This window comes from Gobius niger, assembly GCF_951799975.1.
Source record: "Gobius niger genome assembly, chromosome: 16".
Classification (NCBI taxonomy): domain Eukaryota; kingdom Metazoa; phylum Chordata; class Actinopteri; order Gobiiformes; family Gobiidae; genus Gobius; species Gobius niger.
In genome coordinates this window covers 17,008,103-17,035,363 of record NC_136867.1, presented here as the reverse complement: position 1 = coordinate 17,035,363, position 27,261 = coordinate 17,008,103, and the positions used below count along the sequence as shown (strand labels likewise).

At 42.2% G+C, this 27,261-nt stretch overlaps 1 protein-coding gene across 1 annotated transcript in view; it reads left to right on the top strand.

Moving 5' to 3' along the window:
* The window catches only part of slc8a3 (solute carrier family 8 member 3), a 118,753-nt gene that overhangs the window by 61,086 nt on the left and 30,406 nt on the right, over positions 1-27,261 (top strand). Inside the window, exon 3 of the mRNA XM_079573633.1 lies at positions 24,036-24,142. Within this exon, the coding sequence (XP_079429759.1) occupies positions 24,036-24,142 (107 nt within the window). The remainder of the gene's footprint in view (positions 1-24,035; positions 24,143-27,261) is intronic.

The following is a 27,261-nucleotide window of genomic DNA, read 5'->3' as shown; positions in this document are numbered from 1 at the left end:
GGAGTGATGGAGCATATGTGCACTGAAGCCTGGATAGGAGCCCGCCGAGGAACCGTGCATATATTTGGGATTTAGCAGGAGCTTTCTATATGGACATGCATATTTATTATTGGCTATTTTTAGCTCTGTGATGCATTCTGACATGAAATGGAAACACGAAAAGCGGGGTCCGGGAATGTGTACATGTCAAGACTGCTCTAGCATCGAGGGGTTGCAAATGTTTAAGTGCACATGTGTCATGCATCATAACTGCAGAGAGATTCCTGTGCATTCTGTAAACACTACTTTCCATTGCAGTCCTAGAAAGCGCATAATGGAATGGAAAATGCATGGTACTTGATTGTAATACAATGCTCCACACCCCTGATTTATGTCATTTATACTTTATTTCAAGTTGTATGGTTAACCGACCTTTCCACGTAACGACTCTCAATGACCGGGGAATATGTTTTGTATTTTGGGGGCATCAGTTTTTGCTCCTCATCACAAATCACTTTCTTTGTTCTTTGCATTCCAAACCTGTCTGCGACGATGGGCAGTACTTGGTCTCGACTACTAACATGCATACCATTTAAATGCCGCGTCTCGGGTGTTTCTCCTCAGGTTGGAGTGATGTATTTGTCCTGAGGCTGTGGATCCTATAATGGAGGATTGATTTGAAGTGACAAAATGATAAGCTGCAGCCACGGCTTATAACATCAGTCGGTTATCAGCCCACGCCGCTCATTACTTTTAATCAGGTCCATTCTCCTGCTCTCACTGTGCTCTGTCACATTCACCCCCGCCTAATGTTTAGTATCAGACGCGCTGAAAACAGGACGGAGATTTACAGTTTTACAGTTTAGTTCTGCTTCAGTTTGGCCCTAGAATAAGCTTGATTATAGATTCAGTCCAGGTTTTGTGGTTAATATTAAAGAAGAACTAAGTAACTTGTTAACCTTAATAAATCCTTTTCATAGTTTCTCTGAGGGTGATACAAGTGTTAATGGGATGATTGGGGGGGGTCTTTCATCTCCCCCGGTGTCTCTGACCCTTGCAACTTTCCCTGCGCTGGGTCGGAGGCGCAATACACACTATAGATTCTCGAAGAAGAAGAAGCTAACAGGCTAACGGGCAAAGCTATTATCTCCATTGTGTAATTGGATGTACAATATCCCTCTCTCCCTTTGTCTTTTCTGTCAGCGTAGTATTTACTCTCATGGACAATTAATGAGTAAAAAAAATGTGCTACAACACCTGCAGTGGCGCTTATGGCCTCTAGGGGCATGAGCTTCTTAGTTCTGCTTTAATATCTCTACAAATATTTTCTGGTTCTGCTTTAATTTAAAAAAAAAATATTACATTTCCTCAACAATCATGTGTCTTCTTTACTGTGAATGGGTTTGCCTCTCCGTAGACCTGACCTGGGAGCGGTACACTGCCTGCTAATCTCCACAGAGAGGTTGTTTGCTTTGCTTTGACAGATACCCAAACATCAGGATTAAACACATTGGGTCCTCTGCCAAATGCCTTTTATAGTACCCCATTGCCAAGTAGCATTGTCAGAGTCAAGGTGATCATTAAAGCACATTTGGTGTCACTGGCATGTTTCTGTTTTCGAGTTTTACACCATACTGATAGTTGCTTTAAATTCGTATCATTAAAATCTCAGTTTTTATCTGTTTAGGCTTGGTTTAGGCCTTTGTTTAGTTTGGCCTAGTTTCAGTTCATTTGCAAATGTTGTCCCTGATTCGCAACACTGTCCGGAGTCAGTTAATGGGATCGAACTGGCGACTGTTGGATTGTTGACACTGCCATTCAGAGCAGTTTTAGATTATCGGTTAGATTGCTCATCGGTCCATCTGGTTTGGTCTTTAGAGTTGTTTTATTTCTTATACATTCTCCTCAGTTTTAGTCTTTAAACCGCCCGTTGTCCTGGTTTGGTCCGGGCATAATCCTCACAGAGTAAATGAATTATTTTTCCTGGCTTCAATGTTGTCACACATTCGCACCTGCCCAAAATGTTTAGTGCGAGACATTTTGCAAACAGGTGAAACGCTTCCAATTTCCGCAGCGCTTATGTGCAAATTACCATCATTTGTGTCCCCCCCAATCGGATCCAGCTCGGGCTAATGAGGCTCGGAGACAATGGCTGACAGCAACATGGGAAGGAATTAGCACTTTAGCATTTTCAACTTTTCCCTGTGAGGCAGTGTGTGACTCTTTTATCCCGCCATAATGGGCACAGACAATGGCGTGGTTAATCTGTTTAAGACAACACAGGGGCGAGGGAGGAGCCGGTCCCGTAATCTCATCCCAGAGCAGAGGACAGAGGCTGGCTTTTACATGTTCGAATCATCCCACCCGGAGCGAATCTTGGGCCCCCCCGCTGCCCTGGCGAAACGCACAGACAGTTGCCGCAGAGGCTGTGTGTGGGGCGGCATTAAATATGTGCCACAGTGGGCAGGGCGGGCTGTCAGGGGAGAAGTGCATGTGTAAGATGAGTGCGAATGGAACTGAGAGATGTCTGTGAGGCTGTGATATGTGCAGGAACAGCTTATGAAGGTTTTTTTTATGGCGTGCTTTATACTTTATTAGAGTGATGTAGTTTTAGTTGGAGTCACAGTGCAGGTGGGAATGGCAGAGGTATAGGGCAGCGTCCTCAATGTTTTTTATCGTGCTTTGGTGAAAGGCCACACAGAAGTTGAATCTAAGGCCCTAATGATGATTCAGTGAAGGTTTGTTTTTTCTTCTTTCACGCCGCTCTCAAAAGGCATGAATTAGTCTCTCCCGCAGATGTAATTGACTTAATATGACTGTTGAAATTCAAGTCTGAGTCCATGATTACCCCTAGATTTTTCGCTTCTCTTTGTTTTTGTGGGCCAAAGACAATGATCTCAGTTGTATCTGTATTTCACTGGGGCAAGTTGTTTTGCATCCAGACACAGTGTATCTACAGGCACATGTTCACCCACTGTCAGTGAAACATAGATCTGAGTATCGTCTGCATAATTGTGATAGGACACGTTGTTACTGAATAATAATTGACCTAGTCTAAGCATGTACAGATGGAACAAGAGGGGCCCCAGAATCCACCCCTGACGAACCCCACAGGTCAATGCTTTTTGGTCTGAGACACAGTTTCACATCGCAACATCGTAAGTTCAGTCCTCGAGGTAGGACCTGAACCACTCGAGGACCTTTCCAGAGATTCCCAGATAGTAGTTGTAGCACAAGTATGCCTCACTGCAAGAAGATCCCAGGTTCCTGGTCTGGAGCTTGCTCTCCCCAAGTCTGGGTGTTTTATCAAGAGCTCCAAGAGAGCTTATAGCTGACAATCACCCTCTTTGAATAGACTGACTGAATTCATGCATTCTTCTTCCTCTGTTTCGCTACCCTCAGATTTCGCTATTGCATATGTATGAAAACGGGGCACTTATCTTAAAAAGTCTTGTATTCCCACGGGAGTCTCTCTGTATAAATAAAGGTAACAGTTAAGTGGATTATCACAGAGACTTTTTGTAAAGACTGAGAGAGACTGACAAACAGCCCTCTGCTATTTAGTTTCATCCTCAAAATCTGGGTTACGCTGAATGCCAAAATACAGCAGCAGATGACAGTTCAGTGACATGGGCGTAATAGATATCCTCTTTATGTATCCTGGCTTGGGACTGGTGTGTTTTGTGGATTGGCATTAATCTGTTTGTCTCGGTCAAGATGGCAATATTACAGTACTTGACCATTTGTATAGATTTTTACAAATGGTCAATTGTTCTTATCAAAACAAACAAGGCAGCTTATGCAAAATAAAAACAAAATTATATGAAAATCACACTTAAAACATACAAAAACAACATGGATATCTGCGGATTCAACCGGCAAAGCACTAAATGTGGTTAATTACAGGTGACAGAAGTTTAATATATAGTTTGCTTTGATGGAGGTCCAACACTCAAACTATAATATTTTGCATGTTATGCATGAATACTGAATTGATAGTTAAACATGATATCAACAAAAGGATAGGATAGACAAATAAAGTAAAGTAAAGCAAAAGTAAAGTATACCGCTCTAAAATTACTCCGACCTTTTGGTCTCAGTTGAAGTGCCCCAAGTCCATACATTAGATTCTACATGTCCCTGCCGTAACAGTAATAATCTCAAGTTAAACCAACACCGGTGTGAACTCTTCTCTTCGGGACAGCCCCGTCAGCTCCTCAAACACACCCAGCACCGACTGGGACCGTGCAAGAACTGTGGTAATATAAGCGAGTATTGAATGAGAGGCAAGGTCATAGCTGATGTTAACACCCTGTCTGCCCCCTCCTGTCCCCACCCGTCCCGGCTGAGAATAGGACCAACCTTGCACCTGTTGGCTGCCCCACGCCACACTGTAAAAGCCCGAGCAGCAGGGTGTCAATTAGCACGGGGCATTTTGTAACCTTTATTCAGGGCAGGAGGCCAAAAAATGAGTTGTGACCTGATTAAATGTGGATGTTTCCAGTCTGTGTGCAGAATGTATCCTCCAGAGGGACGGGGATATAGTGGCTCTTAAGCGGTCATTAGAAATCATTCATTAGTAGGAGGAGTTTTGTAAAACAAGTTCTGGTAATTGTGTTACCACTGGTGAGACAATGCTCGGTTCGTGTCCAGCAGGATTGTATTGTTTTATTACTACTACTACTGCTGCTTCAAAGTAAGTCTATTTCAAGGCTTGTGTACAAAGAATCGCGCCCGTGGAGTCGAGGTAAATATTCTTTTGCTTCCTTTGGTTTCCAGTTTAATGTGTGTGCATTTTCGGACCTGCATACAAACAATTGAGGTAGAAGTAGTTGAACATCTGGGAGTAAAAGTACAAGTTCATGGCTATAACAGTAAGCATTTCAAAGCAGTAATTGAAGTTGTTGATAGTGTGCTCAGAAATCATGTCCCTTTGGCGAACAGAAAAGGGTCCATCGTCGGAAAAAGCCCATGCAGTCATCGGCAGACCATGAGCTGGCGAGGGCGAGTTTAAGCAGCCTAGAGGCCACGGGACGACTCTCCCCAGTCATTTCTCATAATTATGAATTCATCAGCTGCTCCATTTGAAAGGCAGAAGTACATTTGCCTTGGCCCTTGGGTTTGAAAACTCGTGGAAAATCGCAGTGTATCAAAAGGCGGCTATAGGCGTGAGATGCATGTGTAGTGCGGGAGCATTGTGCGCCGAGGACCCCAGGCTGGGAGCCGTAATCATCATTTCACGGTGTGTTTGTGGCAGTGCGCGTCTATGCGAATGACAAACACTTACGGTTATAGTAAAGGCTCCAGACGCACAGCGGAGGCAGGAGCCAGGGCCCCCCTCCTCCCGCTCCCCCCGCCCCCAAAGTCCGCGCCGTGGACTATTTTTAGAGCCGTACACGCAAGCCCTCTCGGATGCCAGCTACTTTTCAATCAGCCGTGTCTCTCAGCGTTTGTGTCAAGCCAGTGCAGCACCTATACGGCAGCCAGCGAATACATCTGTTAGCGCTGCTTTGACAGACCCGCAGTGTTGAAAAAATATCAATGGGCCAACTACAGATACACATGACTTGAAATTACAGATATGCATTGTTTGAGGAATTGTATTTATTTTATAGATATTTTACCAGATATGTACCCTGCCTGAACTGCTTCATGTATCTTGACTGACATTACTGGATTGCATGTGAGCCTGGAGCAGTATTGAAGTATCTGTAAATAGCTAAACAACGCTTTTTAAATGAAATACAAATCCTATTGAAAATCATAGTATGTTAATAATAAGCCTGATTCTTTTATATTTAAAGGGACAGGCCCCCATTTTTCCATACTGAGATATGTTCTTACCTGAGCTTAGACGAGTTGATGCGTACCTGTCTGGTCTTTGTGCGTGCGCTCAGTCACACAAAAAGACCAAAGATGTTGTTAGCATTTAGCCTCTCCCCCTCAACTCTATGGGGCCAAACAGGGGTGAAGTTAGAAGCGACCAAGCTCTTCCACGTCTTCCATATTTAAGAACATATCTCAGTATGGAAAAATGGCCTGTTCCTTTAAGGCGGTCACGGTCAATCTCAATAACAGATAGCTTTCACTGACATCACTTGGGGGGCAGTAACAATGGTGACTCTGTAAATGTAATAGCCACAAAGGTTTCAGTACTTAGATGCTGATAATGCCTGGCTAGTTACATGGACAGTGAAAACCATTTGCCCTAGCCTTTTTAAAAATAAAAACATTAAACTTGTTCCCTGTCTCCTTTTGAAATATTGTACGCCATGCAAAACAACTCTGCAGCAGCGTTTTGTCCTTGTAACTTTCTATTTACCATTAGGACAAGGCATTACAATATGCAGCGAGAGCTTGATTTATGCACACAGATAAACAGAAGCCATCTTGTGACATTGACTCATTTTGATCCCATTTCCCGCCGCCCTCCTCCCCGTCTGCTCCCCTCACTGTAACAGGCCACTGTCAGTGCACAGTCGGACATCACTCAAGCGTATACATTTACACGAACGCACACTCAAAGCCATAAATGTTGCTTTAGTTTGCTTGATTAGAGGCTCACTGAGCATTCGTCTTTATTCCTCCCTTCCTCTGCTGCCTGTCCGCGAATGTGCCATGTTGTGGTAGTAACACGGAGGAAAATTCTGCTTAATGTGTGAAGCGAGCGCTGCGGGCTGCTCAGATGTCCCGGACTTTGGACGAGGAGAGGAGTAAGGCGCAGGCCGATGTGACAAACAGGGTCAAAAGCACACAGTTTGAAGGCAAGTGTGGTGGCAGTCAGATTACTCTAGGGTTTGATCTTGGTTAGTCTTTTGAGGTAGCGTTTAGGGGTGGCAGAGCGGTTAGCCCTGTACGTTGGTAGGCCTACAGTCCTCCCACTACTCAAAGACTTTCCTACACAGGTGAATTTGTGAAGTTAAAGCAATACAGCATGACATTCAAAAAGACACCTGTGAGTGGGCGTGTCTCTCCTCAGAAAAAGTAAAAAATGTCTTCAATACCTAGTTTCTTATTGTATCTATAGTATATCCTGCTTTTTGACATCATCAACTCAATACAGGCTTCTTTGTGTATGTGTCGTGTGGTGCCGGCTCAACCAAAATGTCAAGCATGTTCACGCGCTATACACGCTGCACGCTTCTCCCTGCAGATTTTGTTACGAGTTTGTTTTTTTGACAGGAATTAATTATCCATCACACGTGGCATCTCCAGACACTTCCATGACCTTTACGTTTTCACTACTACACATGACTGCCTCAGCATGCCACACTTTCATGCACCTTTAGGCCGAATAGAGCATGTTTGGAGATTTTCTAACCAAGCCATGACTTTAGTGATATGTCAAGACAAGGATGGTGAAGATACTCTGAAGTTGCCATGATGTTGAACATCATTTCTGCTCATTTAGCTATAATTATCACGCCTTCAGCCACAAACGCACTGTAACTACCAAAATAGCTTGTGGGCTCTGCTTGATGTATAAAGCTGTGTTTATCTTAGTTTAAAGGTGAACCAATTACTTTGAAAACCTGCAGGTGAAACGACAGTGATTGTGTGGTTGCCATGACACCTGTAGCTGGAGGAGTGGCTTAATGAAAAGCTCCTAAAAGGGTTGCCATGTGTCAGCCAAACCCAAACCATCGGCCATAATAGTTTTTAGACCCTCTGTTCTCCTCTGATGACCTGTATCACCCTACAATGAATACATTTTTCATGGAAAATAGATCTGCCTAGACAAAACCTAGACAATTCTGTGGGAAGTGCTGACACTGAACTTGTTAAGTCAAAATTTGGATCACTTTGTGCTGAGATTTTCTCTTTATTTGACGTACAACCCAAGTGATAAAGGCCATTTTGTTAAAGTTTAGAATTGAAATTGAAATTACAGATGCAAAATGAAAACAATCCTTTCATAATATGAGCACCAGACCAGGGTAGAGCGGCCTTCAGTGCTGCCTTTGCCTCTCGGTGCGTTCCTAAGTTGGCCTTTCTGTGTGGAGTTTCCCCACCGCTAAAAGCTATAGGCCAGGATGAATGAGATCGTTGTGTGCATGACTGTGGGACGGTGGATACAAATCAGCCCATGGCTACAGTATGGTGTAGCATAGGCACGAGTCTCATGTGTGTTCATTAACATACATTCTCAACCAAATAAACAAAAATAAAACCACACAGACACACATATAGTTTATCTGTAATCTACAAATAAAGTTTGAACCATGCAATGTATAAAACTGCTTTTGCTCCAAAGCTGCACTGGCTTTATAGGGATAGGGACTTGACATTGGACAGACAGAGCAAACTGAAGGGCTTCCACGAGGAACATTTCCCCAGAACAAGTGTCTATGTTAAACCTGACACCTGCAGCACCAGCCGCTCCCGCTCCTCCTGCTCTCACTGCTGCTATTTCTGTCTTCCTCCCCTCTCCCCACGGACTGGCACTTTCTCTGAGAGCGCTCACATCAACCACATTCACCAATGAACTGGATAACCACATGTCTCCATCGTCTTCTCCAACACGAAGAATAGAAGAAAAGTCAAGCAAAAGCACTGTTTTCTTGAACATAGAATAGCATAACTCAGTCCAATAACACTCAAGGACTGTAACTGTATTGTCATCAGTCAGTGGTGAGAGTCAAAAATTGTGTAAGAAACATAGATCGTGAAAAACACTATTAGCTGCTGAAGCCGACGAGGAAACGGATGCAGACTCCAAAAGTTTGTTACTGTAATGGACTTTCCATTAAAACTTTTTTGCCTCATTTTTTACCACTTAAAGGGCAATGAACTATATATGGTTACTTCGCTCACATTGATTTTCTGCATAATATTGAACAATTTTGGAAAATGTTAAAACAGAACTAAATTTGTGTTTTGTCCCCCAATAACATTCTTAATTTCCACCCATCGATTCATTTTCTTCCACTTGTTGGAACTGCCCAAATCACATTGCACCAGCCCCTGTGGCTCCTCCTGCAGGTGGTGGGTCCACAGAAGGTCGGCCTCACAATTCAAACCGGGCCTGCAGGTCTCTTCTTGGGGGAACTTTATCTTCTTTACTCAGCTAAGAGTATTTATACTTAAAAAAAATAACCCTCAAGCAGAAAGTAGTGATACAACGTTAAACTCTTTTGTTGATGCTAAGATAAGGAGCTATACTATTATCTTATTTAAACCCATACACCCTCTCTCTGTGGGTTTTCTCTAAAATTTGAATATGAAAGCCTATATTGAATTAATGGCATGAGTGGTAGTTCTCCGGCTCATTCATTTCTGATGCTGTTTGTCGTTTGGCTCCAGGCTGGGCCCACTCTCGGAGCTGTCATGCCCAGAATAGCTGCTTGTGTTCGGGGCATTATCCTCCGCTCCTTCCCGTCTGAGATCCCCCGGTCTGCCTTGCTTGTCGCCCCGTATCACGCACTTCATCTCGGAGTGTTTCATTGCACTGTGTCCTTGTAGAGGAGGGGACCTTTGGGCTCCAATCCAGACATCCGAAAAAATATCGCTCACTTGTACACCGCCGCCCTCCCTCTCCCACAGCCGCTTCGCTCCTGGCTTGGAGAACGCGCAGGGTCGGAGTTGTACCTTTGAGTGTCCTCTCCTGCCTTTGTCTCGCTCCCCCCGCAGCAAACGGCAGTCAGCATGTTTTTGTTATGGACACTGTGTTGCAGTGGTTGCATGATGGGAATTGGGGTTTGGATCAAAATAGCCTCTTGTATTCAAGCCTTTGGGACTGCTTGAGTTTTCTGTTGGGTTATTCAGTAAAGAACATCATTTTACCGTAATAGCAAGAACAACCCTTTTGATGTGCGTACTTGTATCTTACTTTATTTAATGTTCACAGTGTAAAGAGGAATGGAGTCAAATTTCAAATCAACTTGATAAACAAAGCCCTTACCCAAACGCCACTTCCTTCCTGGCTTGCGTTCGTGAACAGCAGGGACTGTATTAGAATTTGGAGAGTCCCCTTGCATTGGGCAGAGCGATCCATCTTCGCAGTGAATGGGACGTCCCAGCTGCGGAAATCAGAGGGGAACAGTTGTAGGACAATGGATGCAAATTTGGGGTTGTCTCTGGAGTTACACAGCGTTTGGGACAAAAGAGGACCAGCTAAGTGATGAGACAGGACACTATAGACCAGCTGCCAGAGTTAATTTCGTAGCATGTACGTTATAGATTAAGCCATCAGCTAAGTCTTTGTCTTTTTTTCTTACAAATAAGTGGGATAGTAAGCTCTCGTCGTCTTGATTTTCAGCCTTTTATTAAATACAGAGAGCACTATGGCAATATGAGGCACGATAATGATACTGACAATTTTTATAGGTTCACAGAAAGTTACATAGAAAAACAAATGATCATAGACCTTTTTGCCTGGATCTCACTATAGGACCCAGTCTTTCATGTTGTACGTAAGGAGAAATGTTCACGGATAGTCACATTAAACATGTTCCAAATCAACGTTACTTATTGTGAGGACAGTTGTACAAATAACTTAGCACCTTGGTTGCGGCACTGAGTAAGAGCAATAGCCACCTTTGATCAGACAGCGCTTATTGTAATGTATTATGTGACGTTCATGACCAAATTGAAACTTTTGAATGACTCTCATTCGTGAAAAGAGACAGTATTTACAGACAAATTTGAATGAAAAAAAATTATCTCCATTGTGTAATTGGATGTACAATATCCCTCTCTCCCTTTGTCTTTTCTGTCAGCTTAATATTTACTCACACGGACAATTAATGAGTAAAAAAAACGCAACATGCTAAGACACCTGCAGTGGCGCTTATGGCCTCTAGGGGCATGAGTTACTTAGTACTACTTTAATATTTGTAACTCAAAGTATAATTTATATACACTTTCTAAAAGGCAAAATCAGACATGCTGTAAGCTTGGATGTCTGTAATCAAAACTTGTGTCTCTCAATGACCAAAAAAAAAGTTCTAGTATTGGTGGTGGGCCTGTGTGACCACTGCGTTCTCCAGCAGATACCAGAGAGTCCCAATGGAGTGAAGATCTGGACTCTTTTATGGCCAAACCATATGTAAAAATGATGTCTCATGGTCCCTGAACCACTCCTTTACAATGTGAGCCCAATGAATCCTGGTATTGTCATCTTGGAATATGCCCATGCCATCAGGGAAGAAGAAATCTGCTGATGGAATAACCTGGTTATTCAGGATGTTCAGGCCGTCAGCTTATCTCATTTCTTTGGGCACATACAGTACTTTTACTGAACCTTGATCATAACCCCAGATCATAACAGTTAGTTACATCCAGGTGGTGAATTTGTTTTGATCAGGAAGTTTACTTTTGACCCACTCTTCATGAGAACAGAACCCCCATTTTGAGGAATGATAAACTCTGACTGTTTTTTTGCTTTTAAATGGCATATTCACATGGTAAAACCCTTGCTCTTGTGTCCTTGATCAGGCAACCCAAGTTTACATGCCTTCATAAGAGTGCATCGTACAAACAGTTTAGCTTAAAGTAAATGCACTGAGACCTGTCCGGCCACACACACACACACACACACACACACACACACACAAACACACACACACACACACACGCACACACACACGGACAGCGGAGCAGTGCAGACGGTGTGTCAGCAGCCCCTCGCACACCTGTTAGTCCCTCATTGTGCTGCTCAGCTCAGCGCAGCCACACCAGCACAAAGCTAAAAGGTTGACGATTTCACAGAGAAAACGCCAGTGTCAGTGTCATATGTCGCATTCGGAGACGAGACGAGGTTTGTATCCATGACAACGAGCAGCCAATCACAGGCAGGGGAGAGCGGAGTTAGACCAGAGACATGCAGGCAGCCGAGCCATGTCACAGAGGGGAGATTTTAATGGGGACGTGTGGGTAAAGTGACTGCTGGCCTCTAGGTGAATTTGAAGCCTTTTTCACACATAGTTTTCAGTAAAGCAGAAAAGCATTACCACCAATATTACAGATTATTTAATTATCATTTACAATTTTAATAAGTGCTTTATGTGTCATACATATTCAGAAAAAAAACAGATATATTCCTGAAATGCCATTGGCCAACCTGAAGCCACTTTTTGGAGGTATGGGGGAAGGGAAAGCTACATCTGTCCATGATCTTCTTGCTGTGAGACAAGAGTGCCAGCATGTTTTTAAAATAAATATACATGATGCTGTCTTGGGTGAAGCATTTGTGATAATGAAAGAACATAATAGATCTGGCAGAGCCTGGAATTGCATTTCCTTGGCACAAAATGTAGTGCAAAAGCTTTTTCTTGCAGCAGCAGCTGGTTCACACTGAAATAACACAGCTCAAATCAAGCGTAACACATGAAAGATATCTAAATGGGAAAAACATCATCTCACCGTGTAATTAACCAGAACGGCATTACTCCGACAGACCCTCACTTTGATAGTAATCGGTCTCATAGTCTGAGAGGCGGCGGAGTGGAGGTTCGGCGTTCGTTAAGACAACACCAGTGTCACAAATGAATCACGTTGTTCCTTCATTACTATCATGGCTAAATCACCATCTGTCCATGATTTGACTGAGCGGCTTCTGCAAACAAGGACTAACTGTTTATTGATTCATCTTTGAGACACACGGAGCATAAACACAGAACTAAATGCTCCTCGGTTGGTAAATAATGAAACACGCTTTTATGAGGGCCTGTTTGGAGATGCACAGAGTAGGGTAGTAGAGGGAATTCAACCATCTCGACTGGGTTCGCTGCAGTTGATCCGGTCAAGGTTCAGCAACACTATGTACCCAAAGAATGAGATCAGCTGATGACCTGAACATCCTGAATGACAAGGGTTTATTCCATCAATGGATTTCTTCTTCCCTGATGGCATGGGCATAGTCCAAGATGGCAAATCCAGGATGCATCAGGCTCACATTGTGAAAGAGTAGTTCAGGGAGCATCAGTTCAGATCTTAACTCCATTGAGAATCTTTGGGATGTGCTGGAGAGGATGCAGTGGTCACACTCTCCCATCATCAATACAAGGTGAAGAATTATTGCAACACTGGATCTTTTGACATCGCAGAAGCTTACAATACAATGCCATCCAGTGCATTCATGAAATTTGAACTCATGACCCTCTGGATGGTGGGTGACACAATTGTATTATTTGCTGGTTTTTATGAGCTACAATGTATCACATCCTTAAATCAATTTCTCAGAGATGTTGGATCGTAGCACATAATGTAATGTCCGCACAGCAAAGAAAATGTACTAACATGCTGCTCGTAGACAGTCCGATGTGAAACGAAATAAATGCAGACGTTGACCTCGGTGGAATATTAAAGGCGATACTAAGTTAGTGTTAAAATTACAGAAACCACTGACGAATATGTTTACAGGCCTTTTCTGTGATTGCTGAGGAAAAGCAATAATCAGGACTATAATGAGCGGGGCTCGTAATCCCACGCTTGGTGACAGAATCCAGGCCTGCTTAATTAAGGCGCTGATTTCCCATGAGCCACTGGGGTTTTTCTCTTCCGCGGGCCTCTGTGAGCGCAGTTTTACTGGCTCTAGTTTTTTTTTTGAAGAAGAAGAAAAGGTGATCTGGCTTGACTATGGTGAACAATGTGGTACCATAGATGGTTGAATATGAAATATAAAAACAGCACGAAGGTCTCAGGTGTGAACACCGGACCAGGTTTGGCGTTGAGTTTGCTTTTGCTCCCTGTGTCTGGGCAGGTGCCTCTAGTTTCCCAAATCCATATTGAGAACAATTGTCATTACTTTAGAGTTGTTTGCCAATGCAAAAATCATCTTTTCAAGCCGTTGGATGCTTGCAGTGGACCTTATTGCTGTGTACTGAAGCAGAAGTAACACACTCTCTCTGAAAAACTCCTCGGGCTGGTCCACATGTGTCTCCCTTGTAGTTAAGTGTAGTCTTATGTAAGAGATGACAAGGCAAAAGATCACTCCAAACAGATTGAGGAGGGAGGAGAGATTCATTTATCAAATAAAGTTGGACTGTGTCAACTTTTCTTGAAAACAGGACAACTTAGTTCAGGAAATTTAAGGATGGTTTGCAGGGATGGTGTCCGTTTGAAGAGTTAAGGAAGGCTCGACTCAAGAAGTCATGAAACTTGCTGTAAAAGTATAAATGACTGAAACAAAACAAAAAAGTTTATTCACACCCATGCAATCCGTATTAACACCGGTTGCTAAGCTACAAACGGGTCGAAGCCAACAAATAAGAATCTGTTTACTAAGACTAGCTCATTTTGCTAGTGTTATCACTGCAAAGTCTTTCTGTCTGGCTGCGCCTTCCAAAAAAAAAAAAAAAAATATTCAGCATAGTATACTCAGATGAACCATGTGTCTCTGTGTCTCTCTCCTATCCCTCTGTTCTCGAGCCAAACAAAACAAACTGTGGTTCAAACGGACTTTATTCCTCCTCCTCCCTCAGATCCTGCCGAAACACTTCCACGCTTTGGTCTCCTCTGGATCTGTTTTGCTCCAAAAGTTAAATAATATAACTGCGAGAAGTGATGTAGGAGTAACACGTTAGAGGAGGGCTGAGATTCCACATTTCCTCTTTTGGTATACTAGCCAGAACAACGGGGATGGAAGAAGTACTACAAATGGGTACAAAATACTGTGGTGGTGGTAGAAGTTTTAAGACGTAAAGCATGAGGTGAAGTAACAGGTAAGGCTTTTAGCAAATGTTTGGAGCCGGCATTGCCTCCTGAGAGCTGCAACCAAACCCCTGACCCGTCCAACGCTGTTACCTACATGTTTATGACTTTGCTCGATCATTCCTACACTCTCGTCCCTGTAAACACTGATTTCCGTTGGTGCACAGCAGGTGTTATGATGGTAGCGATTTGTGGTGGCCAGCTGTGGGGGGAGACAGATGAATAATTGATTGCGTATGTTGACAACAAATGCAGATTTTGTTTAATGTTGGCGGTGTGTGGCCTCTACAGGTGGCTCTGTGCGAGGCCGGCTCCATATGGTCCATAATGATGATTTGAAGCCTGTGTTTCTTTTAGCTTGTGTTTCTTCTGCGGCTGAAGCGTGATTACGGCTGTTCTACCACTAAATGTTTAACCTCTTAACCCCCACCTGAACTGGTTTGGCTTCACCCAAATCTCAAAGCTTCTTGAATAAAGCGTCAAAATAGAGATGAAAACACACTGGAAAAGCAGCAATGATAGAAAAGCGACAAAGACACGGCTGAAAACGGATGAAAAAGCAACACAAAAGTGACGCAAAAGCAACGACAAAAGCAATGAAAAAGTAACAAAGAATGTGGAAAAATACCTTAAAAAAGTGACACAATTTTCCAACCAAAACACGACAAAAAAGCAATAAAAAAACAGTGAAAAAGAAACAAAAACCGTCGAAAACATTGCAAAGAAAACTGTGAAGACACGACAAAAATGTGACAGAAATGCAGCGAAAAAAAGTTTCTATCAGTTCTGTAGGTCTTAGTTTTCTAACGTAAGCACCAGTCGTGAAGCTTTTAGATTTGAGTAATGCCAAACTGGAGTTAATTTTATATTAATGTCATTTTGAATGGACACAATTCACCTTATTCCAGAGGTTTGCATGGTCGCCGCCATGTCTTTTTTTTTAATTCTCCACTAGCCAGAACAATAGAAGGCATGTGTGGCTTAACTGTGAGTCTCGCACAATCTGCCAAACATCAGATTTTAGAAGCATTAGAAACATTTTCCCTTGTTCTCTGTTCTTTGAATAAACATCCACCGGAAGTGTCAAGGCAACGGAAGTGCAGAGATGAGGGAAAAAGAGGCAAAAGTGGCCGAGGCGGAAAAAGATGAATAAGTAAAGTTTAGGCGTTTACTTTTCGGTTTTCTTACACATAAAGCAATCTCAATCAAACAATATGCACATCTTATCACAATCACTTCAAACTCATTCAGTCCTAATCAGTGCAGTAACCATTTGATCATCTATAGAAACCTTACCCATGGACTCTCTCTTGCCTTTTTCCCATTGATATTTTGATGAAAAGTCCTTTCTTGTATACAATCTAATCTATTTTCCACTTTTCCATCCAATCTCCCCATCACAGGAAATCTACAAGCCATATTTCATTCAGGAATAAATCATTACCTGACAAACTACTGAATCCTCAGGGGAACTCGGTGTTGTCAGTGGCTCTGAAAACATTCCTCCATAATTATAAAGAGGTAACTTCTCTGTTTATCTGTGAGCTCTGACGCGATCAACACTTTCACCATGAACGAGGCACTAATTAAAACATCGTCAGTGTCATTTAGGGACCGTTTCTTTCGTGACGACGAAAGCAGCTAAAGTGGAAGTGTTTTCTCTCACTGGGGAGGAGATTGATGATGAGATATCCCGGTGATTTTTGATGTTCTTTATGTCTCATCAAGCGCCATTCAAAACATACGCATAGAATGAAAGTGTATCTAAATTGTCCATGTTATAAGGCTGCGAAATTTCTGAGCCGATAATACCTAGATAACTGCAGTCTTTGCTATTCGCTTTATGACGATCATCAATTGCGATTGTGATTGCAATTAACTGTATGTAGCCCATCTGAGGCCCATAGTTGCACAGTTTTATTCCCAAACTGTCCATATGACGCAGCCTAATGAGCGTCGTCTTGCTTATCTGTGATTCATTACTGTTAACTAATTAGCTATTTATTGACTTCCTCTGTCCTAAGCACCGTTTTGGCAGCAATCCAGGTCTAATTGGACATTAATGGAAACATGTTTTGAATGTTGGCATATTGTATTAAGTTAATCCGCTGGTGGATTTGAGGGAAGCAGATGACCTGGGTTTGCTGGGCCGTATGTCTCAGAGCTCCGGGCTTTTACCGCAGCAGCTGTTGGTGTTGAGCGCTATGAGGAATGAACGGGATGTCTGCGGAAAAGAACATTGTATTTTTTTGGACACAGAGCCGAATGTAAAGTTGTGCTTTCATTTCCAAGACTGGCTGGTCGACTCCAACAGTGGGTTTGTTTGTTTTTTTGGACAAGTGTCGATCAAATGATGTGACTGGCCACATTCTACTGAAAGTATAGTGTACCTTATTGTCACCAGTGGCAAATGTGCCCCCTGCATCTGACTCATCCTTCAGTGCAGTGGGTGACAGGATTGCACAGCTGAAGCATTTTCCCAAAGTGCACGTTTTATAGTGGATTGATGGAGTAAACTGGAGGACAATGCAGGAAACCCACACGGACGCGGGGAGTACATGCAAACACATGGGAAACCCAGAGCCTAAAGTCTATGTTCTGATTCTAAGGATGAAAAAATAGTGTTTTACTTGAGGGCGTATTTAACCATAGCACATCACAGAATGTGGTAAAGTAAGGCCTGTAGCGTGCCAAAGCATAGTGACACTATAACTATATTTGGCCGCAGTATAATACCATTACTACATGCAACAAATATAACCATACTTTAATAAAATCTACATTATCACACTGTACACAAAGTTAACAAAGCTTTCACCCAATATTGACATTGCATTTACCTTGTTCTAGATTTAAAATGTCCAGTATACCTTTTACAAACAATGAATGAGGCAGCGAGTAAAGTTAAAATTGCTGGTCCAAACTCATTCCTAACCTTGCAAACGCATTTCTGTCATCCCAATTTTTCACAGGGACGAGCTTGTAAATATGTTTCGCCATTTTAAAGTAATGGGCCACAGTTTTCCATACTGAGATATGTTCTTACCCGAACTTAGACGAGTTGATTCAAACCTGTCTGGTCTTTGTGCGCTCAGTCACGCAAATGTTGTTAGAATTTAGCCTCTCCCAGCAAAGGTATAGCCCCAAACTTTGACGTCTGTATCATCAAAGTACTCCAGGTGTTATTACGCCTCACAACATAGTGCCCCTTTTTATCCGCTTTGAATATCGACATGTTTAATTTTGTGTAGCTAGACTTGGATCGTGTAAAGGCTCACGTAACTGTATTTAAATAGGGAAAACATGGAACAGCTTGGTACCTTCTAACCTCATCCCAGTTTGGAGCTATGCCTTTGCTGGGAGAGGCTAGATGCTAGCAACATTTGCATGACTGAGCGCATGCACAAAGACCAGACAGTTATGCATCAACTCGTCTAAGCTCAGGTAAGAACATATCTCAGAATGTAAAAACGGTGGCCTTTTCCTTTAATGGAGCAAAACTGAGCTTTACTGTCCCAGTACTACAAGCAACAACGAGCCTGCGAGTTCACCATCAACAAAAAAGGCTTTGAAATTAGATGCACAGCACAAGTACAAATCATTCCTCAAATACAAATCTAATATAAATGAATTCATCTGATAACAATTGTTCCCTCGTAGAAAATTTGGGAAGTGTTCACCGTGTTTTGACTTGACAACACTGTAACACGCATATACAGCACGTACATACACAGGCCTATTGTGTAACCTCCATCTCTATCTGCCCAAACTGCAGCATTGAGCCGGTCTGCACTCGTCCAGCCGACTCCAGTGCATCTCTCCCTCTCCTCTCTGTTCTCTGTGCTGATTAAACACGAGCTGCGTTTCCATTCAGCGGCACTGCAGACATCTCGCCTGGCAATCTGAGGAAAGCCCTGCCGGTGGGAAGTGCAGACAGAGAGAGGGAGAGCGAGAGCGCAAACACAATACAGATAGCATGGACTCCCTCCAGCGATACAGCTAAACACGTCCAACCACACAACAAAAGAAATGTTTAGGTCTACACTGGTTTAAGTATTCTAAATCACTCGAGACACAGGGTTCATAGTGTTGCGTAGTATGGTGTGAAAATGTTTTAGAACGAGTGTGAACTGCTGCCAAGGCTGGTTACGGGAGAAGTGCCTGTCTGGACTCAAAGTCTAGTTCTGCAGGGAATGATCTTTTTATTGAAGCTGAAACAATATAAAACTTTTCACCACCATTTTTTTTAGGTCTTAATTTTCTTGGCAAGTTTATACCAGGGTGTCTCAAAAGCTTCTCCGCTATACATTACAAAAACATTCCACAACAAGAACAGCTTTTGGAGTTGAAAATAGCATATATTGCTAAAGTAGAGACATGTGTTTGTGCATTGTTCCATGCGTTTCTAATGACATCACACATAGTTCTGGCTGCCATTTCGAACACCAAAGTAGAATTATGCAGTACTACAACATGCAACAGTATTATTACTCAGGATGAAAATGAAAGACAACTGATTGACAGTGGCATTTTTATGTACTCGTAATCATTGCTCAAGAAGATAGGAGAAAAAACAATGCCCCAGAGAGTGCACATTTATGTGATATAACCAGCGTGCTACAGACGTAGCAGCGCTGTCCGTCGAGCTACAGCAGGATTTACTAAAGATCTGCTTCACTTTTCAGACTAAATTAACCCATCAAAGAGGAAACTGTGATTTTTACAGTTTGTCAGTGTTTCAGCTGCTCAAGACGTTAGCATGCTACGGGTTAGCAACTGTCATCAATCAACAGTCAATGGCTTCAACACAATAACCACATGTGTGGCTCGCATCTATGAACACTGAGGAAATACTGCAGCTCAGCTCTGACCTCTGTCACCTGTTGTATCCAAGGTTTGGAGTGTGGTTCAGGGCTTTCTCTTGGAGAGGTCAGAGCTGAGATGTTGAAGCTAAATGCTAACAGCAGCTTAAACACTGACTCACTGGTTTCTTCTTATAAACTTGCGCTCTCTGGGGCTGTGTTTCACTCCTCCTCCATCTTCTTGAGCAATCAATACGATAACATTAAAATGCCACTGTCAATCAGTTGTCTTTCATTTTCATTCTGAGTAATGATACTGTTGCATGTTGTAGTACTGCATAATTCTACTTCGGTCATCCTGAGTAGAGATATTGTTACATTTTGTACTACTGCATAATTCTACTTGAGTATTCAAAATGGCCACCATAACAACAAAAGTCACATAACTGAAAGGCATGCATACCATTGCAAAAAAAGGACCTCTACCTTGATAATGGTTTGCTCGCCACAACTTTTATCTTTTGTACATTAACACAGCTTTTTTATTGTTGTTTGCTTATGCTCTCAGTCATCCAAAACATCTTCCATTGTGGTGGTAGAGATTCTCCAATGACATTGACTGGTTGATTGAGTAGAGGATTCTTTGCCTCAGTGCTTCTGAAGATAGAAGTAAAACATCCTCAACTCAATCAACTCTTGGAAATCTCTTCTTTTTCCTCCTTCTGCAGTTTTTGTCTTAAGTTATCAGCCGGTAAAAAGCAGCAAGATTGCTTTGACTGACACGAGCCACGCAAAAAGCTGCAGGTTGTATTTTTTTTTCCGCCTGAATGCATGATACATGAGTTTGTATCCATTATGCATAGCCGTGCCATTTATCTTATTAGGACCCAGTGCTTTGCCAAAAAATTCCCTGTCTCTCCCCGAATAACATGCTGAAATATGTGCCTTCTTGCTCGGATGAAGAGGAAAAGCGTCTTCCCGTGAGATGTCAGGTCCATAATAAAGTGTGTCATCCTTATTTCAGGGCTAGCTGCGCCGCCGTCGACAATTGTTGACTTGTCGGCAGCTTGTAGCGAAAGCCTTTTTGGGGCCTTTAAAAAGCGGATGCAAGAGTGTCATGTCTCGTCTGCTGCACTGTCGGATATTCTGTGGTTGTTATTATTATTCCCAGGGATTGCAGCGGGACATGCAGATTTATACTAGTCCAATTCAAATCCTATGAAGCGGAGAATACGAGTGTGGGTATTGCAGGCGGGGACAGGCTAAAGAACATCAGGTAAAATGGATGGAGATTATGAAGCAGTAGTACGTCTTTTTTTGCTGTAGTGTCCTTCCTCAAAACAAGGCCAGATGACAGCTTAAGAATTACCAATATTTCTGCATTATTGGAATACATGATGAATCAAGCTGGGGCAAAATGACTGCAACTGTTACGTCTACAAATGACCTTTTTTGATTAACTACATGTTTTCATGGATTCAGTTGTATTATATATTTTATTTTTCAGAATTGATCTCGAATCTCGACGTTCCCACACACATAAGTGAGTTTAAATCTTGTCGATCTAAAGTGCTATTCCACTCGGCGTCAGAGTCACAGAATGACACGCAGACATGCAGGTTCCTACGGACCACTTAACTGCCCTGAACTCGTCAATAACTCTTTAAACAGATCGATAACGGCGATCAGAGAGGAGCGCCGCGGGCCGGGGGCACACTGCACCGGGCTGGGATGCTGTCTGGCCCTGAAGACATTTCACTTCATTAAAGACCTGTTCTGCTGATATGTTGTACACTGTCTTAAGTGCTGCGGGGCGTGTTCTGAATGGATATAAACATAGGAGCATCTCATAAAACACTGGCGTCTTCACTGCGTAAATGCAGAAGATTGTGTTATTATGTTAATTTATAAAAGTTTAGGTCAGATCTATAAAAGAACAAAGGACAATCTTGCATGTTCTTAATTGACAGATGGCATTTCAGCTATTATTGTAGTTTATTTTGTCCGTAAAAAGCCGTATCCCTAAAGGCATACTGGGTGGTCCTGGGTTCATCTCCAGGCTGGATAGCGCCTTTCTGTGTGGAGTTTGTGTGGTGTATAGGATTCCTCCAGGTGCACTGATTTCCCATACCACTAAAAACAATGTGTGAGTGAATGGTGGTGATTGGAGGGTCCGTTGGCGCAGATATGTGCTGCCACACTTCTGACAATCTGTCCCAAAGGTCAGTCATGGCACCATGCATAGGTAACCATCTCTGTATATGGAGTGAATGTAAAATAGTATCATGTACAGCGCTTTGTGAAAGGCGCTACACAAATAAATTCCTTCCTCCTATACAGTATGTTCACGCACATTTTATTGCAGTCACTTTTGACCTTTTGTATAACATACCACCTGGCCAGTCAGGTTACTTAAAATTTAATATCTGAATACAAAACAATGATGGACCTACAATATACTGCGGAGCTTATATTTGGTATGTCTTCTCATATCCAGTATTGACTTTCAGAGCTGTTTGTCTCAGCCCTGTCCAATACCCTGACACTGACTTTTGCCCTTCTTCCTCCCTCCATGTGTCTGCTTTTGAGGGTTCGGGAAGGCTGTCTCTCTTTTTATTTACCTCTCTGCCCTAAAAATCGAGCGTAAAAATCCATTCAGATGGCGATAGTTTCTCTCAGTTATGGCGCGCTCACCTATTGGCCTCGGAACGTTGCGTTTCACGGGCTGATTGATGACTCCGCACTGTCTCACTCCATTCGTGTGTTTCTGCTCTGTTTGTCTGAGGCTTTGTGATAAATAACTGTTGTAGTGACACCAGTGGCAGCCAATGAGAGCCCTCGACCGTTAAATGTGTCAAGTTCAAATGTATTAGGGGGACTGGACAGGACAGCCTTCGTTGTATTTTGATGGATATTGTCTTTATAATACTGTACAATGTGAAATGGATGTGTTGGCCCAGAGCAATAGGGTATAAAGGGAGGGAGGGGCATCTGGCAAAAAAGAAAAACATGCTAAAATAGAGATGTCTTCACTGTCTTTTTACATTAGATGCATAGTAGCCTATTGTTTATATGAGAACAGCTCAAGATCTGGAGAAGGTGCCTCTGGTTATGACAAAGTGCCTCAACTATATTGGAGGGTCAATGTAGTTCTGGCTATTTGGAGCGGAAGACACCATGGAGATGATAATGTATACCCCACCTAGGGATGCACCGGTATCCAGTTTTGGCTCTCGTCGCTTTAAAAACGTTCACCGACTAAATCTAGAAAATTAACATGCTGTACCTCATTTTAAAGGGAAGGACCTGGAAAATGCAATCGCCGAGTTAGTTTAACTTTAGTTTAACTTATTTTTGATCCCCACACTAAATCTAGCGGCAGTATGCTAATGCTAACGTCAACTAATCAAGGCTTGGACAGACACTATGATTCGATCACCTAAAGTCGCCTAATAAGAATAACATATTAGAGTTATGCACAAGTTGTAATGATCAGATCCATTTATGTGAGTTGTTCATATTCATATCAATGTATGTAATGTAGGCTATGTGTTTCCCAATGGCCGCTGGTTGCGCTGCTTTATGACCACGACGCTCGGGGCCGATGTTGCTGCAGTACCTCCATATAGGGGCGGCAGTACAAGCTAGTCTTCCATAAGCAAGCATTGCACTTTAGACACATTAAAAACTATTTTAAAGCCTGGTGCCTAATTTTCCTAAACTTTCTACAACTAGATAATCCTCCTGTGACAAAGCTGGGTTAGGGTAGGGACAATTATAGGGACCAGGCGGGCTGGACTTTGATTGACAGGCCGTTAGCATAGAGCTATTAGCCGGGGCGCGACTACGACTGAACTACGTGCCACACGGTCAGGCATCATTTAGATTAAATTCTTAATGTATGTGGTTTCTTATTGTATAATGTCTAAGATCTTTGGAAAACATGTGACATGTGATTTAAATGTTCATAATGACCGAAGAAAATAAATTAACTAACTAACACGAGGGCCGAGTCTACAGTGAAGACTACAGTGAAGGCCTATGGTTTTTCCATTACAGTTTATTAATAGATAGCCGTAATTGATCATTGATAAAATAAAATAAGACTTTATGGACAATGGTGAAAAGAGGATTTTTAAGAAAGTCTCTTGGTATCGCTTAATATCGGATATTGGCCGATACTCAAAAACCCAGTATCGGTATCGGAAGCAAAAAAGTTTGAACGGTGCATCAAGCCTACATGGAAAAAAATGTCTGGCACCAAGAAAATTACATAATAATAATAATAAAAAATGCTTGCTTCTTTTCTAACCCCTATCAACTTAAGTCATTGGTTGTACTTTTAGGTATGTTTTATAATAATCATGTAATTCACGCACTTTAAAATAACAAACTACAGGGAACATTGCGGACCTTTGTGACTGTGTTGGTGGCGCTTGAACTTTCTCCTTCTAACCTTCCTCCATGCAGATGATTAATCCCTTACTGACAGTGCGCTTCATGTGTCTGTCCATCACAAATTAACCTTTGCTTTTCCCCTTTCTCTCTCTGTGTGTCCTCTGTCACCTCCCGTTCCCCCTTCTCTCTTCTTTTCACCCACAGCAAATACATTCACGTGAAAATCATTGACGACGAAGAGTATGAGAAAAACAAGAGCTTCTTCCTGGAGCTGGCCGAGCCTCGAATGGTCGACATGAGCCTCCAGAAAGGTACAACAAGCTTTTACTTCTTTTACTGCTGCTGTTTCTAAAACCTCTGACCCTATGAACTTTATCTTTGGTCCCGTCGTCACTAACATGAACCGCTTTGTTGTCACTGTGCACAAATCATCAAACTAATTCCCTGTGTGTCCTGTCACTTCTACTTGCAAAAAGATACATTTCAATTGTTGTTTCACACTCTTTACACGTGTAACACTATAGAATACTTGGCAAAAAGGTGTGACTAAGGCTGGGAATACGCATTTTTTTTCTATGCTTAACTAGTTTTAAAATTTGCGACAAAGTGCTGAGGCGCAACAAAAAGAAGTGCCAAAAGAAAAACATGTTTACCTGGATCTTGCCTCTTCGAACTCAAATGGAGACCTTCAATTTGCAAATAGTGCATCCTGACGATTAAATAAAAATGTCTACTGCAGCATATTTCGTCTTTAGGGTAAAGATAAATGTTTTGTGTGTCTTATACTGTTCAATGGAAGTGAAGTTCATTAGCATTCACAGCTACAGAGAAGTTCTCTCATCGATTGCTTACCTTCTGAGCTGATTTGGGCAAACCCTCACAAGCTACTGAAAATGTTAACGACATGGCAATGCCCCAGATTAAAAACCTATATGTGACTATACTATTGCAGACTGTTTTAATGGCAGCAGATGGCTGATCATGATTCAGCTACATTAAAATATAAAGTCTTAAAGAAATCATGGTGGACGGTTTCTAGACCAGGGGTGTCTAAACTATGCTTTTAATTGGCCCACTCCAAATTCTAAAAATAATTGATTTTTTTTTTTTTTTATATATAATTCAATATGTCCCACATATGAAACAAGCGCTTGACTGCACGTAATTCTCAGTCTTAACGCTCGGTGGCGCTGCTGTCTTGAACAAGGCCTTGGAGCCCGCCAAATCAGAGCAATCGAAGAAAAAAATCCAAAAGACGAGCAAGAGAGGGCAAAGGAAAAGAAACGCAAGATTGAACATGAGGGCCGAAGATTTCAGCCACAGTGGGAAAATTATTATTTCTTCTGTTTAATCTTCTGTTTAATCTTCAACGATACTGTTGCAGTAATGAACACAGTATTCATGTGTTAAAAATCACAATCCCTAATACATTCAGTCAGTTGATGTCAATATTTTTTTTTAAGGGGTTCATGTTAAGTTACTGTGAGCTATACGTCTCAGTCTGTGCTGGTGTATAATAATTGTGTTATTTCGCTGTAGATTCCCTTTTTTTCTTTTGTTAAAAATAAATGAAAATCCATTAATAGAAAGCTGTGATGAAGGTTGTTTTTTTTTACTTTTAGCATATTCAATTAAAAAGCATAGTTAACATTTTGTTGAATTTGCTTTAATTCAATAGAGGTGAAGTCATATAGCTGACCTCTACAGTACTGAGTGCGGCCCAGTTGTTTGTATATTTTTCTGTACGTGGCCCTCAGTACAAAAAGCTTGGACACCCCTGCTCTCGACTATAGCAGGTGCTTTGTCTTCCTATTCTTCTCGGGCACTTACCGTCTTCAAAAACTGTCCGTCTGTGTTATAGAAACATACGAACTGCAAAATCGTGGTTTAAATTACAACAATCAACCCACAGTTCTGTTTCAATCCTTATTATAACATCATTGCATCTGAGGAAAAGTCATCATCACCTGCTTAGAAAGAGCGTCGTGGGAGTCGCCGGCTCTCGCTATCACTGACAGTCTCCAGGTGCTTGTTATTATGTAAAGACATTTCCCCTCAACACTGCGCCGAAGCTATTTTTAAGTCACGGCTGTTTCAATGACAAATGAAAACATTGGCGGCAAAATGACTGTTTGATGTTTCTTTGGAGACTGTAAGACGCTATTTTGGGAGACGAGGTTTTGTACATCGCTAAAGACAAGTCAACACAATCTGAAAAATATATACAGACTCCTTTGCTACACGTTTATCTACACATGATAGTATTCTTTACCATCATACAGACTGAGTACGTTTGCAGCCATACACCTTAATGTGTTCAAACACTGTTGCATCGGAGAGTGAGAAAGCGTCATTGTGAGTTTACTCATGTTGTACTTTCTGTTGATAATGTTAAGTGAAAGAGGCTGGTGGGCATCTCCCTAAACTCCGGTGCTGTCTAATGCAGAGTTATCTAACCGTGCTCCAGGCTCAGAGCTCGTCGCGGTCTCACACCAAAAGAACTATAAACAAACAATCCCGCGTTAATGTTATTGGCTGTGGCAGTGCTGCTCCTTCTGTTCACAGCAAAGCTCATGATGAAGACACAATTTGATGTGGGCTGTTTTCACTTACTCTTTTTTACTCATTTTCTTTGATTTGTCAGTTTGTTGACTAAACTTATTCCACTCACGAGTCACAATGTTTGCCATATTGTTAGGTCGTATCCCTTGGAAAATCGTTACAATTTAGTCATGTGCAATGTTACGATGTCTTCAAGTTTGTGGAATCATTAGAGAGACCGTCTTATGAAACCTCTGAAACCAAACAGGAATGGGCCTGGCTATAGTGCTGGGTTGGGAATGCCAGGTGTGTGAGTGGTTGGTGCTGGTCAGAAGGTCTCCTGGCACAGATGTGCACAGCTTCTCTCAGTATTCCCCCGGGGCAGCTGTGGCCACGAAGCTCACCGCCACTGAGTTGAATGAAAAATTGTCCCTTGAGAAGAGGGTGACGTGAAAAAGCAGTATGAAAAAAAAAAAATCTTTCTCCCGCCTTCCCCTTAGTTACATGAGATAATGGCAGTAGTGTTTGTCAAAGTTTAACACCATTGAAGTGGCAGTTTTATGAGGGAAAGTCTGGAGAGAGAATTCAAGTAACTAAGATAAATTATAAACATACAAATATGCTAACCCGGGAAACTAGGTTTTGTTTGCTTGTTTGTTTGTATGTGTGTTTGTTTGAGTAAAACCTTAATTGTGTCAGATATGCTTGTGGGGAAAATCATAGTCTAACTCTAGCCAATGCTTTAAAGGTGCATTACGCAACTTTTTAAGTGGAAAAAGTTGATATTTGTGCGTATTTGACCTTGTAGTGACCCAGCGGCTGTATGAGTGGTCAGCATGGCGCCTTTACTTTCCATCCCAGTGGTCTCTACAATGCTCCAGGATCATTT